The sequence below is a fragment of the Melozone crissalis genome, unplaced genomic scaffold (assembly GCF_028551555.1).
Source record: "Melozone crissalis strain CALT ecotype California unplaced genomic scaffold, PUWL_Pcris_2 ptg000016l_1, whole genome shotgun sequence".
Classification (NCBI taxonomy): Eukaryota; Metazoa; Chordata; class Aves; order Passeriformes; family Passerellidae; genus Melozone; species Melozone crissalis.
In genome coordinates, this window is record NW_026535794.1 from 41,983,778 (window position 1) to 42,002,861 (window position 19,084).

The window sequence follows — 19,084 nt, forward strand, 5'->3', positions numbered from 1 at the left end:
TAACTTGGTCTAGTGGAAGATGCTTCTGTTCATAGAAGGGAGATTGGAAGTAGATAATCTTTAAGGTCTCTTCCAACCCAAACCATTCTAAGATTCTGTAACAGGAAGGTTTCCACTGTGCATAGAAAGAAACCTACTATTTTCTTCCTCTGCTGAACAAATAAAGCTAGGGACAACAGCAAGGACTAATTAGAATTGTATCAGTCAACTAAGACCCAGTATGGTCCCCATCCATACTGCTGAAATTGAACTGCAAGTCTTCATGACCTTTGAAGAGCCACATTTGTGCATCAAAGGGAATGCCCTGACCTCAGAAAACAAACATGAGCTGTTTAATTTCAAAACTGAAGCCCTGCACAAAAACCATAAAACATATGTTGTTTGTGTGATCAATGCAAAGAGCCATGTAATTTTTTATTCTGCCTGTGTTTAATATCACACTTTTTCTAAAAGCAGACTGGGCCCTACCATCTTAGAGTAGAAAAAAGGCCAGCATGCCTCAAGCTGATGAGGCATGTGCAACCCGGGAAGCCTTCAGTTTTCTCCACCTTCTCCTTATAGCCACATGTTTTGCAAAATATTTGAGGGAGTTACAAAGGCTCTCAAATACCATTTCAATGGGAAAACTCCTAAAAGACAACTTAAAAAACCTAAACAATCCCATTCTCCCAAAAAAGCCAAGGTGTCCATTTGCTGGTCACTGCGCCTGGTAGAGTCATCATCCCTGGAATGAAGAGTGTTTAGGAAAGGCTGGATCTGGCTCCATGTGGCATGGCCGAGTTGACATGGTGGTGTTCGGCCATAGGTTGGACTCGATGACCTTCATGTCTCTTCCAACCTAATGCACTGATGGATTCCATAAAAATGCTCCCAGCTGAGGCAAGTGGCACATGCAAGGCTCTCCCTGACCTTGCCCTAAGCTACTCCTCTCAACTGCATGAGGGCAAAGCTCTCCGACATCCCTCAGCGCCAGCCATCGCAGTTTCCACCGGGACAAATAAACGTTCCTAGCAAACGGAGTTACCAGGGCTCGCCGCTCCCCCGCACGGCGGACTACAACTCCCGGCATGCTCCGCTCCGCTCCGCTCCGGAGCACGCCGGGAGCGGCGCCACCCGCCGGCCCACACGCACCGCAGCGCCCCGGCACGGCGCCGGGGGCGTCCACGTGACTCGCACGCCGCGCTCCGACTGGACCAAACGACTGCCAGTCAACTGCCCCAACGGTTGGCACCGCGAGGGACGTCCCCCTGCGCGCGGGGCTGTGCCGCTCCGATTGGCTACTCGGGGATGACCCGCCCCTTTTAAATACCTGTCGCTCCGTGACAGGCCGTCACCGGAGTTCCTGTTAGGAGGGCGCTACCCGAGGGGATCGGTCCCGCCCCCTCGCCTTCTCCTGGGAGCCCCGCCCTCCCCCGGTAGCTCCTCCTGCTCCGTAGGGGCGGCAATGTCAAACGGCCCGCTCGGGAAGAAGGGAAGACGAGAGTCGCGATCCGCCCCTGTCCCTCCCGCCCGGGTCCCGTCCGCAGCCCCCTGCTGGCAGAGCTCCCTCCCCACCCCGGCGCTGCCTCTCTGAGCCGCGCGCGCGCCCCGGGCCGTCTCCAGCCCCGCCCCTCCGGCTCCCTGACCCCGCCCCCGTACTGTCGATGGCCCCGCCCCCCGGGCTGGAGCGCGCCGCGCCGTTCTCCCCCCCGCGCCGGGGGACGGTGACGGCGGCGGCCGGAGGAGGAGGCAGCGGCAAAGCCCGAGTGCGCCAGGAGGCGGCGGGGAGACAGCGAGGAGCGCCGAGCAAGAGCGGGCGGGCTCCGCCCCGCCCCTTGCCGAGCCCCCCGCCCCCTGCCCTTCCTCCCTCCTCTCCTCCCCTCCTCCGCCTCCTCCTCCCCGCACGCGCCGGGCGGAGGGAGAGGCTGCGAGGGAGCCCCGGGTACAACATGGCGGAGCACTCGGCCCCCGACCACAAGCAGAGACCCGCCGCCAACTCCGCGGCGCCGCTCCACAGCCGCGCCGGGGCGGGCGGCGGCCTGTCGGGGGGCCTGTCGCAGCCGGCGGGCTGGCAGTCCCTGCTCTCCTTCACCATCCTCTTCCTGGCCTGGCTGGCTGGATTCAGCTCCCGGCTCTTCGCCGTCATCCGCTTCGAGAGCATCATCCACGAGTTCGACCCCTGGTCAGTCGCCGCCGCCGCCGGGCGGGACGGGGAGGCGGGAAAGCGCCGCGCCATGAGCCGCGGCGGGGGAGACCCGCGGGTTCCCTGCGCCCTGGCCGCGGGGACGGCGGGAGGGCCCCGCGCCCGCCCCCTGCTCCGCCACTCCGCGAAGTTGCGCCCCTGGCTGTTCCCCGCTGGGAGCCGGCAGCCGCGGCCGCCCCGGGAGCCGAGCACGGAGGCAGGGGGAGAGAGAGGGAGGCGGTGCGGACGGGACACGTTGTGGCAGGTCGGTGGGAGCTTGAGGGGTCGCCACCGCGGCGCGGGAGAAGGGAAACGCCGGGAGCGAGCGGCGGTGCCGGCGCTGGGGTGTCCCCTGCGGCGGAGACCTCGGGAACGGGGCGGCGGCAGTTCCCCCGCATCCCTCGGAGTTGCGGCAGGACTCTCCGAGGGGCACGGGGAAGGAAAGTTGTGGCGCTGGCAGGGAATCGGGAGCGGGGCCGGAGTCAGGGCTGGTAGCGAAACAGTTGTGCCAGGCGTGACCCGCGCCCCGGTCCGCTCCCGCTGTCGCGGCGCCGGTGCCGTGTGCGCGGTGCGGCTTCCCGGAGTGCTCTGTGCTGGAGTCCTTGTCGGCCGGGGAGGGAGCAGGGCGAGGAATGCACTGCAGGAAGTAATCTTCATAAAAGTGACTTGAGGGATTACGGCGAAATGGGTGACATTGATTTACTGCCAGGTGTTTCGAAGCTGCGTTTCTGAGCCCAAGGACTTTTGCTGTTTCCCACACATCTTGATTTTTCCAAAGATTGCTTTCCCTCCTGTAGAAGCCGTCTGTTCTTTTTCCCTCTTGGAGGGGACCGAAACCATTTTATGGATGAGATGAAGAAATGCTGCACTCGTTCCTTGCAGCAAGGCGAAGTGAAAGATGACAAGACTTGTGGGGCAGGGTTGTTGTAATGCAAAAACGTGACAATGAATTTTTATATTACTGGTTACTTCGTCCTGGGAATCCGTGGGGTTTTTAGAACTTTAAGTAGGGTAAGTGGCAGATGACTTTAAAATAGTGAATTATCAGATTTTAATTTAAAATTTTATGTCTTGGGTCTCACTGTTAATTGCACGAAGGAAGGAGATGCTTCGTTTTAAAATACACGCTAGATATTCTGTGTTAAATTTCACCTAAAATTGTTGCTGAAATTGTACTTCTCTGCAAAGCATGCACTCCACTTTGATACTTTCAAAAGCACAACTTCCTCTTTTCTAGTTGGCTTTTCCCCCCTCACTTCTCTCCCCCCCCACCCGCAAATGTAATCCATTCACAAATCGTGGCTCGGAATAGTGGATAGAGAACAAGGAATGGCTTTGTTTTTAAATGCTGTGTGAAGTAATAAACCTTTGTGATGTGAAAGCCAAGTATCTCAAAATATCTTCAAAATGTCAAGTAATTGCCCATGATTTAAGTGTTTTTCTGCAGACACAAATGAATGGAAGAAATGCAGACTTCCAATTAATAAAGTTAAGAATGAGGGGAAGCATGGTTTAAACACATCTACAGTGAGACTATGAACCTGAGTTTGTATCCTGTGAAGTAGTTACCTTCTAATCTAAATTTAAGCATAAAGGCTTTCCTTTCTGTTATGGAGGAAACTTTTAAGCATGCAACCTACATTTTTTGTGCTACTTTAATCTGATTTTTATAATCAAGACTCATCCTTGTTGGATAAACGAAAATTTTACAGTGCTGAGTTGCGTAACTTCTTACTAAGCCCTGAAGGACACTAAAATGGTGCTATGGGAGTTAAGTTCATAGTAATGATCTCGCTGTAAAGATAAACTCCTGTTTAAAGCAACGTGTAAATTGATGCAAAGTCATCTTCCTGAGTACACAAACAGAAGGCATTGCTGCCTGTGCTGCTGGATGTACCCTTGTTAATTAGGGAATATATGAAGTTGACAAAACTCATTGATTTTAATGCAGGTCTGTGAGAAGCAGTTGAAATGTCAAGAATCATGCCAATGTCGTGTTGCTGCAAGCCAGAAATGGTAGAGGCAAATGCACTTAAGTTAATTAGTAGGAAAGAGACCTAAAATGGTAGAAACTGAGTGAAAACAAAGGACTTTCTCTATTGCAGCAGCAAAATTGTTGGAAAGAATAAAAAATTATGTTGCTCTCTTAAACAGTGTGGAGTAGCTAGATGGGAATGGTTTTTCACAGTTGCAAGGGTCTTACAAGTCTGAATGTAATATGGGAAAGGAGCTTATGAAAAGACTAGTAGCAGTGCTTTGTTTCTAATTTTTTTAAACCACTTCTTTAGCAGCTTCTCCAGGTAAACTGGATTTTTTTTTTCCAGGACAGTGGCTGTAGACTTTGCTGTGAAACAATTTGATATTTTTCTCAATTCTTTTGGCTTTTCCTGTCAAGCTTGCGTACGATATCTTGCAGTGTGTTGTTAAGTCAGTCACCTATTCTCTAGTATTTGTTTTGTGCTCCAGAGAGGAAACTAAGGTATATCTGACAAAATGAGGACCATTAGACAAATCACTTATTCTTTTGAATTGAAAAATATCATTGCCTCTGAGGTGTAGAAAGCTTTCCTATTTACTTAGGAATCCCATTTTCTGGTATGGACATATGGAACCACCAAGGGTGGGAAGAAAGGCAGGATTGCCTTGCTTTTTCTACATATTAATTGAATCAAATTCCACTTTTTTGTTCCTAACATCCCTTTCAACCTGCCTTTCTGACAGTAAAACCTAGGTTTTGATTTGGCATAGGAAGGAGATTTGCTGCTTTTGTAAAATCAGCCACTGAGACTCACTTGTGTTGGCATTTCTTCCAGAAGTGACCCAAATGTAGTACGATAGGCCAAGGCAGTAAAGGGAGGACGGTGTTTGGTTTTTGATCTCCATTGAAATACAATGCCAGTGCAAGGTAAAACCAAACTGGTATTTTGAGGTCACCATGCTGTCACTTAAGAACTTGTGACCTGTACATTATGACTCAGTTTACTGGGGTTTTTTTCACACTGACTACCTATTTTATGCAGTATTTTCACTTTTTGATTTATTTCTCATGTCATGTTTACTCTCCATACTTGACCTGGTCCAGAGACTTTGAGAAATGTGTGTACTTCTTGGCAGCTTCTAGGTCAGGTGAGCTGATATGTAAAGTCAGGCAGCTCATTAAGATGTGCTGTTGACAGGCCTCCAGCATTTAATTCCAGGATTTTATTCTAAGGCCAAGAACTTGAAACATGGATAGTGATGGTACATTGGAATGGACAGATTTCATGTCTGGTTTGGCAGCTGGGTGGACCCAGAGCTTAATTTTGGTGCTGTGTACACACAAGTGCAGAGTGAAAGCTGCACATGAAAGTACAACAGCAGATTTAACTCAGTTGTCAAGTGAGAGCATTCTTACTGTCAGATGTTGCCTTAAATGTCAACCTGGCTGCAGAACCAAGGCAACCAAAATCATGGAGCCCTTGAACAGGGACTCCTTTCTATGCACTGGTTTTCTGAAGTACAGCTCCAGCATGTCCATATGCTATTTCTTTTGGCTGCTTGCATCATATATATATATGTGTGTGTATGTATAAAAAATAATTTGTATGTGTGCATATGTATGCATATAAGATAGATAGATATAGCAAAACTGTTGCATTCTGATACTGCTACCAAGTGAAATGACAACAACTTTTGGTTCATCAATAGTCTTCAGGGAACACTGTCAAAATAGTACATTCATTGTGTTTGTGCAGTTCTTACCATTAAGTCACACGTGTGAGAACTGTATCTGAATCATTAATCATATCCCATGACACGAGATCAAACTTCTCTTTCCCCTGAGAATTTTAACATCTTGCTAAAAGCCAGATTAATACCAGTTACCTTAGTGAAAGCTGGAATACCAAAGCTCTTATGTGTGAGGATGAGACCCTCTCCCTACCAGTTTGCACGTGCAGGATGATGCACCTAGTGCAAGCTTTGTCAGTTCCATTTGCCTACCTTCTCCTGCTGGGAATGTTGTCTTCTACATCCCTGCCAGCTCTTGGTAATGAAGAGCACTACCACAATCTCATACACATTTTTGGGCTCTTCCAAACCAGCAGCATTGATCTCTCCAACTACCATCTTTTTACCTGTCATTAGAGGTGGCCATTGTTTATTGGACCTGTAGCAAGATGTGTAACATAATTGTCCTGGTAGCAAATATGGCTTATAGATATAATAGCAATTCACTTCCTCATCACTGATGCCATAATCTAGTGTTAGTGGGGTTTGGTGAGTGGGGATGAAGTAGTGAAAATAAACCTGAGGTCAGTGTCATTGCTTGAGTTTCACAGACAGGCAGGTTTAAAGGAAGTTGAGATTTTTATCTCAGGCACAGTCAAATGTACAGGTTTTGCTGTGTTCAAATCAATCATGTTTGCCAGATGGATCCTTGAGCTGTTGTAAACTTGTTTCATTAATGAAAACGTAATTTAGCATCTATAAATATGACATGAAACCTTCCTTAAAATTCCAAGTGTGACTGAAGTGAACAGAAAGAGTGGTGTTTGGAATTGATCAGTCATTGGTAATTGTGGGTTTGTGTTGTAGTTACCTGATTTGATAGTTGACTTCTGGAGTAGTTCTCCTCTGTTGCCCAGTGTGCAGTCTGGTTTTCTTCTTCTTGCTTGTTCTAAAGCAGTCATAGTAAATTCAGTGAGGTAAATTGTTGTAATGCTATAGCATTTTAGTTTCCTGAGCTGGTTTGCTACCAGTTTTTATATTACAGTTTAATCTCTTATTTTTGAGGAAGAATATGAACATCAGGAGGGAATGTAAATAGTGACTGATGTTAGGGGATAAACTGAGATTGAGTGACAGAGGGAAGGCATATACAAATGAAACCAGAGCAGGTTGAGACACTGGAGCAGCGGGTGATGAAAGGAGAAGTGAATAAGAGCATGTTAAGTTGGTGTTCATAAGGAGAAGAGAAAAAATTGCGTAAAGAGGATAGTGTCGATAATACCAATTACCACTGCCCACCCAGATAATTCATCTGGCCACTGCTTCCCTGCTAGTGCCTCTTGCTGGGAAAATAGCAGATTGTGTACTAAAAGAATTCTTGAGAGTTGACAGACACTTTGATCTCCAAACTGTATCTGTCTTTCTGGAGCCTTTCAACCCAGTACACAGTCCTGTTCAAGTAAAGTACATAAATGTGGATCTGTTTAGGAAGCATTTCTCACAGACTTTAGGGTTTTTTCCCAAAACAATTCCTTTTGTTTATAATCTTAGACAACTTCCAGACCTTAGGAAAGAATTTGATTCCAATTCAGTTTGAATATAATCACTTTGAATTAATTTTGAGATGTTGCAAATTTCATGAGATTCATATTAAGAACTTACTACATGTTCTTCATTCACTAGTGTTTTGATTCTGTGAAGTGAGAAGTATTCTATTTCTATTTTATTGAAATATAGTTTTTAATATTATATTTACTATTAACATTTGAAATGAGTTTTTATACTCTAGTAATACTAATAATTTTAACAGAATTTCAGGTAACTCAAACTCGTTTCTGCCATTTTATTATAGTAGGAAAATTATGCTAGCATAGAGTCCAGATCTGATTCAGTGGGGACTGTGTGCTCATGAAGGGAAAGGTTAGAGATTTTTATGTGGGAATAGTCTTCCAGGCTTTGCCACTGCACCTCCACCTACCCTTTAATGAGGAGGATCCAAACCAGGCATCTTTTTGACCACTTCTATTGCAGTTTGACATGGGCTGAGAAACTGTTAGCACAGGTTAGCCTGGCTTTTGGGGTCTCCCCATTATAAGGTATTGTTGACCTACTTGGAGGGAGCTGTTTTGAAAAGTAAATTTTTCTGTAAGGTTGATATGGTGGTAAAGTCAAGATGATGTGCACTTGACTGTACTGCTTTTCTCTAGTGCTTGAGAAATTGCAAAAATAGGTAAATATTAGAAATGTAATGGAAGAAGAATAATTTGGTGAAAGAACATTGGACAGAGTTGAAGGCTTAGCAGAAACTGCTTTGTGAGTGGGGAGACCTCAGGCTAGATTTGTTCAGTTGGAGTGATGCAGCTGAAAAGCAATTCACTGTGTGGCCTCATAAAATAGCAGTCATGCCAGAATCAAATCCCTTCTCTGTATCTACTATTGTCTACTAGCATCTTTACTTAGCACGTAGTGCTCCCCTCCTCACTTGCACTACTTGTAATTGGGGTGAGCACCTCATCAGATTTCATGTGGGTGCAGTAATGGGCTTATGCATGATAGGTAGGAGGGGCAGTGTTCATAAAACATGTGCAGAGACTCCCTACAGACTTCTTGTGGAAAACATATGAGGTGAGATAGAGTGCTTGCAAAGTGTTGACCCGTTTATGGATTTATGGATAGCAGAATGAAGCATGAAAAAGAAAACATATCCAAATGTTTTATGTAGGCTGGGTCAACTGAACCATCAAGTTTAGTTTTTAATGCCATGATTTTTTTTTTAAGTGGTCTTCAGCGAACACTCACAAACACTTGACTAACTATAGCAAATGCTACGATTAAAATCCTTGAATGGACTTTTTTTTGGCAGATATCCTATTATTTGAACAGCTTAATATGATCAGTTTTTAAAACAGAAATTTGATTTGATTACATAGGGTTAGAGTGGTTTATAAAGGTTAGCTTTGCTTCCTATCATAACTCTCTCTAATAGTCTCTAGTCCTGGCAGCCTGTAATCCTAATACTCATGTTTTTGAACCTGTCTCATGCTGATCTGGTGGGGGAAGGGGAGAATAAAAATTTTGGCTAGTATAGTTAGCAAGAAAATTGAAAATCCTGTAGGAACTAAGTTTTAATGAATTGAGGGGACACTATGTTTAGGGAGGTGTCTTTGCTGTTCCACAAGAATCTCCTCTAATTTAGTCAGGTTATTTTCCATTTAATGTCTAACTGTGCATGTGTTGCAGAGTTTCCTCCTGAATTTTTGAAAATTCCATTCTTGAAATGTGATTGTACTGACATTTAGGGCTACTCCTGAGGGCTTCTTTCTACTTAGGAAAGCTGTTAAAGCTGTTCCTTTTGGGGCCTGTGGAGCCTGCACCCTGTAGCAGGATGTGTGACAATGTTTTTATTATTATTAACTCCTTTAGCAAAACTTGGAGCCATCAGTCTCACTACTTGCTTGGAGAGCAAAGTGAACTTAGGATATGTATTGCTCTGGCCTTTTTATAGTATGTCCAGCACACAGAGTGCATTTCCAGCCCCATAGCTGAGCAGAGCTTGTGGTCTTCATCTGAGCTGTGTCTGGGCATCAGACAGAGGTGTTTATAACGTGGGTAACTGCTAGGCCTGGGCTGGAGGGGTACCATGAAATTGACCCTAATGCTGCACCACACCTTACATAAGCTGAAGCAGCCTGGGGAATGAATTTAAGGATATAAATACGAATAAAATAGATCAGCTTCTGTATTTCCCAACTTTCTGCTGCTTTCCCCGAGTAAAAGCTCCTTTGGCATTTTAGAGAATTAAATACTTGCTATACTTCAAAAGTGCTTGCTATTATGTGAGGCAATACTCCTGTGCTTTAGAAAAAGAAATGGTCTGTTTTAAACAAGGAATAGCTGAGTATTTGTACATGAGTGCTTTAAAAGCAGGAAGTGGTATTTAAAATGTGTCTCTGCTGTGGGGGACCCGAGTCCAGTATCAAATGTTACTTTTTCAGAGCCCATCTAACGTTAATAACTGTAAATGATAATATCTTCCAGGTGTTACAGTGCTTATCATATAATTTTCTGTGGCAGTCAAGTGATGGGTTATGTTAGTTTGTTAGGTAAAAGAGCATGTTCAAGTTCTCTTCAGCTGATAATCCATGAGGAATTGCAAAACACCTTTTCAAAACTTCCCTCACTTAAACAAACAAATTCCTTGGGAAACTACATTGCAATGGAGGATGTGAGTTTGGCTAGATGATTATTTTTGATGGTTTTCTTAGTGGGATACCTATTTTCCTTCAGACTGTGTTACAAAGTATTATTTACATTTGTTTAAAATAGTGGCTCACTGTATGGATGGGCACTCTATATCCTGTTGGTTTAATATGGATTTTGCAGAAGGGAGAAATAACATGTAATTTTAAACTGTTCTAGCATATGTAACTACATTTTTTCAGTTCTTTATTTTTTCAGTCTCTGTATTCTCTTTTTTACAATTACTATGCTATAAATGATAGCCAACTTTTTTAAATTCAAGAAGTGTGATTTTATTTATTTTTATTCCTATCTTCACAATAGATTGATATGTTAAGAAAGTCTAGGCATGGAAAGTACCTCTTAGAGGATGCAGCTGATGGAGAGGAACACATTTAAAAGAATGTGTGTGCTATAGCCAGAGGATTTGACAATAGAGTGATGCAGAAGCAAAACATAACAAAACAAGCTTTCCTGTCCTGAGCACTTACCTAACTTTACTTCTTTCTATCTATCTATCTATCTACAGTCTATTGCATACATTGAATGTGCTAACTCCTTGTCCTAAACTTAGCCCAAATAGCATTTGGAAGTTCAGTTAAATAACTTAGAATTTCATAAATATTTTTGAAACATGTATCTTGGACAAAGGTGATTTCATCTTCATGGTTGAAATATTTGATGATTTGGGTATTAAAGGTCTTTAAAATGTCTTTAATTCTTTCTCTGGTAATAGATAAAATGCCTTAAAGTTGCAATTCTTCTGATTTAGAAAGTCAGCAAAACAAAATTGGAGCTTTGGCATTGTATCAATGGTAACAATGACAGTAAATGGATGTCTCCTTGACTCACTGTTGTAGAATCAAAGTCGTGAAAGCCAGTGCAGTGTTTGAGTTTTCCAAGAAGCTGGGTAATGCTACTGTGTTTTGACTTTTATCTTACTCAGGTGACTAGAATGATTCATCTATTGTCAGATGTCTGAAGTAACGGTTGAAAAGCTATTGCATGTGTCTCACAATTAATTTTACTCTGTAACAGTTTTAATCTTTCATTCACCAAATAGGAAATGGATCTTGACACTGGAGAGACTACCTTAAACATTAGCAACAGTGTCTTAATTTGTGATGTCTCAGGTCAGCTAGTAATGACAACTGTAATTATTCTCCTATGGCTAAATGGGAGCCTAGGAAATTGTAGTGTTTTAATTTTGTATTCCAGCTTTGCTTTACCAACATTAGCCCCACTCTCCCACAATAAAGCCCAGTTTTTGCTAGGCACAAACTTGGATGATGTGTTTTGTGTGAAATGTGTCTTGCTTGTAATTGTTCCATCACTGAATTTTATTTTCTGGCTTTTGCTTTTGTAAGTCAGCTTCTGTGTTCTTTTTTCTTTATGCTTCCATTGCACTCTGGTTTCAACAAAGCATTCTTAGCTATGCACATCATGGTTTTGCTTTGTGAGTGTGTGTTCCACACGGTGCCATCTGCTGTCTTCTTTCAGGGCTACCTTCAAGAAGAAAAAGCTGCAGAACAGCGCATTTGTGGAGAGAGAGTTGAGAGGGCATATGGTCTGGTGGGGATTGAAGCATGAAAGGTCCTGGAACAGACCAGCTTAATTCATGTTTGGAGAGCAAGAAGAGAGAAGATTTAGGATTATGTGACCTAAGAACTGTCCCTTGAGAACTTACACCAGGTCCTTCCCAACCACTCTCACATACCCCTGCAGTACATGGCTTTTGAACCCCACCTGAATTGAAACTGAACCTCTTGCTTTAGCCTCCTCCTTTCCCCGTTTCCATGGGCGGCCACACATTCATTTTATGTCACAGTGGGGCAGCAGCAAAAGGATGCACTTTGATTTAATAAAATGGCTTTGGAAATGAAACTCATCCTTTTAATGTTCTAAGACAGAGGGGCTGTAGCTACCAAACTGTATATACCAGTGTAGCTGGCTGGTCGAAGAGGTGGTTTGCTTTTGAAAGGGCATGTTCTTGGACAGAGGATAGAGGAGGCAATGGTGGGTGTAGTCTCTGAATATTTCTGTACTAACATTTGTGACAGCTTCAAAGCATGTGTGTGTAATAGCAAGCTTAGCTCAGGGTTGAAGTGTTCCCCCACCTTCACATTTTAAGTTCATTTCTAAGCATTCATGGGATTTTACTGAAATGACAGAGAAGCACAGTGAAATAGTTCAATATCTACAGTAGAATAGACTGAGCAATACTAGGAGTTTTATCACATAATGAGAAAATTAACATGTAACTTCAATTTCACATTGTACATGGCAGGAATTTAATATTAATTATAAATACTGTCTTAAATACTGAGCACCGCAGTCATCACAGTACATTTAATCTTCAGCATTTCTGTGAGAATACCTAAAAAGCAAATAACATTTTGTTATTACACTTGTTTCCTGTGCATAGCCTTTAAAGAAATACTGGTAACCATAAAGTACAATTCTTAGCAGGTTACATTAAATTCAGTGAAAACTTTGGGTTTCTTTGTAATTTAGGCTTACTTGAAGCAGTATGAAAGATACAAAATCGTAGTTCATAACTCTTTTTAAAATTCTGCTTGCCATACTTACTTGATACGAAATCAGACACTGAAAGCATCTGAATGCAAAATATGGTTAGAAAGATAAACTCCACTCTGTGAATTATGAGGAAGGATGAAGGCCACTTTCAGTTTTCAGCTACTTTCCTGGTCTCTATTTTATTGGTGACATCCTATTCCACACTGATTTGCTCCAGTGTGAGAATATACAGTCACTTTGCAAGCATCTGGAACTCTTTTTGCCCTTAGCTAGGGGCCATCATCCCTTCTGTTGGATTGTATTAATAGATGTGGATACTTTCCATCTGCTTCAGAATAAATTCAGTTTAAATAGTTGAGGTCATAGAATCATTTCAGTTGAAAAAGACCTCTTTGAGCAATGGGTCCAACCCTTAACCCAGCACTAGCATGTCCCACCTGCTTTAAACGCTTCAAGCGTTGGTGAGTCAGCCACTTCCTGGGCAGCCTGTCCACTGCTTAACAACCCTTTAGGGAAGAAATTTTTCCAAATACCTAATGTAAATCTCCTCTGGTGCAACTTGACGTTTCTTCTTGTCATCTTCCTTGTTACCTGGGAGAAGAGGCTGACCCCCACCTGGCTACAACCTCTTTTCAGTGGTTGCGGAGAGTGATAAGGTTCCCCATAAGCCTCTTTTTCTCCAGGCTGAACAAACCCAGCTCTTTCAGCTGATCCTCCTAGGACTTGTGCTCCAGGCCCTTCACCAGCTTCACTGCCCTTCCCTGGACTTGCTTCAGCGCATCACAGTGTTCTTTTTTGTCCCAAAACTGAACACAGGCTTTGAGGTGTGGCCTCACCAGTGCTGAGCATGGGGTGGCAATCCCTGCCCTGGTCCTGCTGGCCACACTACTGCTGATACAGGCCAGGATGCCACTGGCTTTCTTGGCCACCTGGGCACAGACTGGCTCATGTTAGCTGCTGTTGAACCTGATCCTTTTCCCCCGTTCAGCTTTCCAGCCACTCTTGTCCAAGCCTGCAGTGTTCAGTGGGGTTGTTGTGATGCAAGTGCAGGACCCAGCACTTCACCTTGTTGAACCTCATAAAAGTGGCCTTGGCCCATCATTCCAGCCTGTCCAGATCCCTCTGCAGAGCCTTCCTGCCATGCAGCAGATCAACACTCCCACCCAACATCTGCAAACTGACTGGGGGTGCACTTGATCTGTCATCCTAATAATTGATAAAGAAAAAAAAATTGATAAAGAAATTGAACTGGCCTGGCCCCAACACTGATCCCTGGGGAACACGATTTGTGGCCAGCAGCCAACTGGGTGCAACTCCATTCACCACCACTCTTCGGGCTTGGCCATCCAGCAGAGAGTGTACCTGTCCAAGCCACAAGCAGCCAATTTCTCCAGAATCCTATGGGAATGGTGTCAAAGGCTGCAGTAAAGTCTACATAAACAACATCCACAGTCTTCCCCTCATCCACTAAGTGTCACCTTGTCATAGGAGGACATCAGGTTGGTCAAGACATACCTGCCCCTCATAAACCCATCCTGAATGGGCCTGATGCTGGTTGTCCTGTATGAAGATGATCTGCTCCATAACCTTCCCTGGCACCAAGGTGAGGTTGACAGGCCCGGAGTTTCCTTCCACACCCTTCTTGTAGGTGGACATCACATTTGCCGGCTTTGGTCTGTTGGGATCTCTCTGGTTAGTCAGGACTGCTGGGAAATGGTTGAAAATAGCTTAGTGAACACTTCTGCCGGCTCCCTCAGTACCTTTGGGTGGACCCCATGCAGCTTTGTGTGTGTTTGGGTGGTTGCTGACCATTTCCCCTTGGAGTATGGGGGCTTCATTCTGCTGCTCCTCCCAGTCTTCCAGCTCAGGGAGCTGGGTACTCGAACAGCTGGTCTTACTTTAAAAGGCAGAGGCAAAGAAGCATTAGGTACTTCATCTTTTGTCGCTGTTTCCTTCCATATCCAGCAAAGCCTGGAGTTTCTCCTTAGCCCTCCCTTTGTTGCTGATGTATTTATAGAAGCATTTTTTGTTGTCTTTTATGGTGTCTTTAGAGTGGTTTGCCTTTTAGCTGTGATTCAAGCTAATTTGTCCGATTTGCAGACAGAAGCGGATTAGGAGCACTTCACTCCTTTTAGCTAGCGAAGGTTAGTTGAAGGGTAACTGCCACAGCTAAATTTGCATGTATAATTTAGTACAAGGCATCCTAGAGTTGGGAATACTTTTTTTTACCCTTCTGCCTTTCCACTTTGGGCTTTATTCATGCGTTTTTCTTTTCAGCTTCATTTGTTTAGGCCGTAATTAGATCTGTCTCTAGGTTCCTGTAAACCCTGTGTGTACTGTTTGGTTTGTTCTGCAGGTAGTTCTATCTATATACATACATACCCACAGGTGAAAATTGTCTGATTGGTTCTATAGTCCTTAGGAATGCAATGTTTGTGTCTATTTATGCCGGGTTACTGAAGGGTTAAGCAGAATTTGAGCAGACATATTCAAGTTAGATAAAATTGGGTCTTCAACCTGGTGTTAATCACAGGACAGAAATTCTTCAAGTTAGACTGTGTCTGTTCTGCTCTGATGATGCTTTGTATTATCCACTCTAGAACAATTTTTATTTTCTCAGCAGTTATTGTATTAAAAAGTCAGTAAGTCAATACGGCAACAGATGGAGTTCAACAGGTGCACTATGAGAGATCCAGATTCTTGGACTAAACATGATCTACCTGCCAAGAGACCAATGGAAAGAAAGTACAGTCAGAGAATTCAGGCAAGGTAGATCAACCTAGATGCAGGAAGAATATGAAGAATAGCAGATGCATTTAGAAATGTACTGAAGAGCAACTATGTAAGGATTTTTGGATGAAAATCTACCTTATTTTAACTTGCTAAACTGACTTAGATGTGCAGCCACAACACTGTAGATACTTTTAATTCTTGTGAGATAAAGAACCTTATGTTGCCATAATTTGTACAGAGTGATTTGATGTCTAATGTCTGAGTCTGGTTGGATTTACCCTTTGTCGTGTTACAAAGTTCAAGTAACAGACTCTTGACAGTTGAGGGTTGTACAAAATAATTTCTGCTAAAGCTCTTCTGTAGTGCTATAGCTGTTTAAATGTTCTGCCAGAAATAAGATTGTCAATGCTTAAATATCATCTGTGATGTGAGGGATCTGGAGCCTTTCTAAGGGTCCTGTTTACTTTTTACCATGTCTTGTATTTTACAGGGCAGAAGCAGTCTGCCAGGCCATCTTGCATCCAGACTGATTTCTTACATTTCACTTAACGGGAAGTGAAGTTGGTTCAAATGCATTTTGGGTGTAACTGGTACTTTCTCAATTGCCACAGTGTTGCAGCATGTAGGTGACTTTATTATGTAATAGAGATGAAAGCTGTGCCACATACTTTCAAAAAGTTAAAATATAATTAAAGTACCTGTAATGAACAATGAATTTCCTTTTTTGTACTCTATATTTCAGGCTGTCACAAAAGTTGCTGTTCGCTTCTGCTCACGTACTAGATCTTGCTACAAGATAGCAGGTGTTTTTGAGATCAGTTTAATAGGAATCCAGTGTAGTTATTTAGGAGTTACAGGTTGCTTTTCTATACTAGGAGATTGTGAAAAAAGTGACTTGGAGCTAGCTGTCCTCTGTTCCCTGTTACTTCTCATGAAGCAGTCATGTTCACCTCACTGATTTTTAGTACCAGATTTTTCACAGAAAGGATATTTTGCTCTTAAAATATATTGTTCAGCTAATAGCCTTCTAATTCCTTCCTGCCAAGCAGATCCTCATGTATCAGCCTTTAACTTAGAAGACCATGGAGTTAAACTGTTTCCATCATGTTTAAAACAAGTACAGTACAAATTTGATCTAGAAAAACACCCTCTTGAACATATTCTTGAATTTGGTGCAAAGCTTCCACAGTTGCAGCATACAAGGCTTATTGTGCCACAGAGTAGCCCAAGAGCATTTAGAAAGAAACAAACATAGCACTATAGGGTTTTTTGAGTTTGTGGTAGGTAATACTGTATTGAGGGGAGAAATGGTGCCTCTCAAGAAGCTGATGCTGTCAAAAGGTACAGAACCAACATTGTCATCAATTGGATGCCAGTTGTAGTGTGGTATCTGGGGTAAAGTGTATGTCTATCCATAAAAAAGAAAACAAGCATTCAATTTTTGCCTGTAAAAATTTCAGATTATTCTGTTTCCATCTTTTCTTTGAAACCTCTTGGGAATTTTGACTATCCCAAGAAAAATGTCATCATCACTTTCTTCTTAGGTCTAAAATGTTGTTACATGTTATGAATGGCAGAATTCACTGGCAAAGTATGCCTTTTAATATTGATAAAACCAATGCTTTTCATAATAATTTGCCTTGAGATATAAAATAGTTCAAAAGCAAGACAGAGAAAAAGTAATAAAAACCTAATAGGCATCAGGGGAAGTGTCTGAAGTTGTAGACAGATATACGCCCACTACAGTGGTGATGGGAAGCATATCGTGGTTTCAGATGGTGATATATTGTGTGAAAAAATACAAATTGTGATCATGGAGTGCTCTCAAAAGCTCACAGTTTGTTAGCAAAAATACTGGAGGTGCCCTGGGTTCTCTGAAGAAGCTGAGTGACTGTATGCTCCTTGTAGAATTTTTTATCATTAAGCTACTGGCAGCATGCAGTTCCTGATTTTAGCACTTGCTAAGCGTAACATCCTATTGCAGGCAGGGAAAATACCATGCCAAGTAGTGGCAGTAGGAAGGCTGTAATCCTTCTTAAACACATTGGGGACATTCTGATATTCTTAATGGTAATTCTTAATGGTTATTCTATAAACATTCTGGTATTCTTGGGGATTTCCATTGAGCTTAGCTGAGTGTTGGGCCTAAAAAAATGTGTGCCATGCTGATTGTGTCATCCACCTTTTTTTCTGACTTGGCTTTCTCCTGGTTTACCTTCAGGGATTATTCTAAAGATATTACAAAAAGGAGAAGTTTTGTTTTTCAGCTGGATGCCAGGGACAGAAATTTCTTCCTCCTTTGACTCAAAATTTCCATCGTTTTTGAAGTTAGGTGGCCACATCACTGCAAAGCATCCTGCCATTTGGTTACATCATCGTTCTTACTAAGCTTAGTTTAACAAGGGAGCCGCTGCCACATTTTTCTGAGGGGGTGAAATCTGAAATCAGAAGCAGGTCCTTGGCTAACTTTGAACCTGAGGAAACTCAAAATGGCAGTACTGCTGGCAATTCTTTTTTCTAAGGTTTGTGATTGATAGTCAACTTGAAGGACATGTATTTCTCTTTTCAAACGGCCTTACTTGCATCAAAACCCCTACAGATCATTTGAGCCTCTCTAAGTGTAAGGCAGTCTCAGTGGCCATCACAAATACTTGATATTGTCTCAGAATGCTGAGTAATTACATACCCAGATATTTTATATAAAAATGTAAAGACTAAACAATCAAAAATCACATATTTAACCCCCTAAAACCATCAGAATTAGAATTATATTAAACTTTGCATCAGTCAAAGCTTTTATTTTTTCTTTCTGGTGGACTTGCCTTAGCAATCATCTTTCAATCAAGTTTCACAAGAACTGTGCAAACCTGTTCTGTGTCCCTTGTGAAAGATGGGGGAGAGTTCATGTGCTCATGACTCCCTGGGTGGTTGTTGTCTGGTGAGGTACAGAAGCTTGGGTGTGCAAAGTGAGAACAGTTTCCCCATAAAGAAATTCCAGAAAAAAAAGATTTGTGGTCACATAAGGACTTTTAAAAAAATAAAAAAAAAAATATATATATAATGTGCTAATTAGGGATTAATTGTATAGTGTATGTATTAGACTTAGGACCTAATAAAACCATTCCACTGACATGAATGAATGTAGGTTAAAAACAAAGGAATGTGAGATTTTTCTGAAATAAAATTGCCTGGTGGTTCTTCCATTCTGCAGAGTTGTCAGTTTTGGCTCAGGTAAACAGAGGACCAGCCTCTATCTCATGGGTTCTTACACATGAGAGAGGTAGAGCTTGGTGTATGTTTTCTTCAGTCTTACTGTGAGGCGTAACACCTTAGGTTTGGTTGTGGGCACTAGGAAAGGCTCTTTATGTGTCATAAGTATTTTTTCCTGTAGGTATTGCTGCTCCAAAGTTCTAATCTTGATTATTTGAAAATGGCTTAAATGTCCACACATACTTACCAAGGTTATAAACACAACACAAATAAGAATTTTCCTGATGAGAAACACTTCCTTAGTGCCTTGAATTCATTATGTGATTGATTGGTTCTACACTTCCATTTTAAAAACCTTATGCAGAACTCAGTGTGTTAATTGCTCATTTGCAGATACAGAGCTCAGAATGAGACTTGCAGGATCTTGTGCTTGTAGTATAGTCTGTGGGCAAGCAGGTGTTTTAAAATTTAATTTGGAATACTGTATATATATAT

General features: G+C 42.7%; 1 protein-coding gene across 1 annotated transcript in view; it reads left to right on the forward strand.

Annotated features, from left to right (window-relative positions):
* The first annotated feature begins 1,643 nt into the window (after nucleotides 1–1,643).
* Nucleotides 1,644–19,084, forward strand: part of STT3B (STT3 oligosaccharyltransferase complex catalytic subunit B) — a 51,171-nt gene continuing 33,730 nt past the window's right edge. The window contains exon 1 of the mRNA XM_054273965.1: nucleotides 1,644–2,161. Coding sequence (XP_054129940.1) covers nucleotides 1,644–2,161 — 518 coding nt within the window. The remainder of the gene's footprint in view (nucleotides 2,162–19,084) is intronic.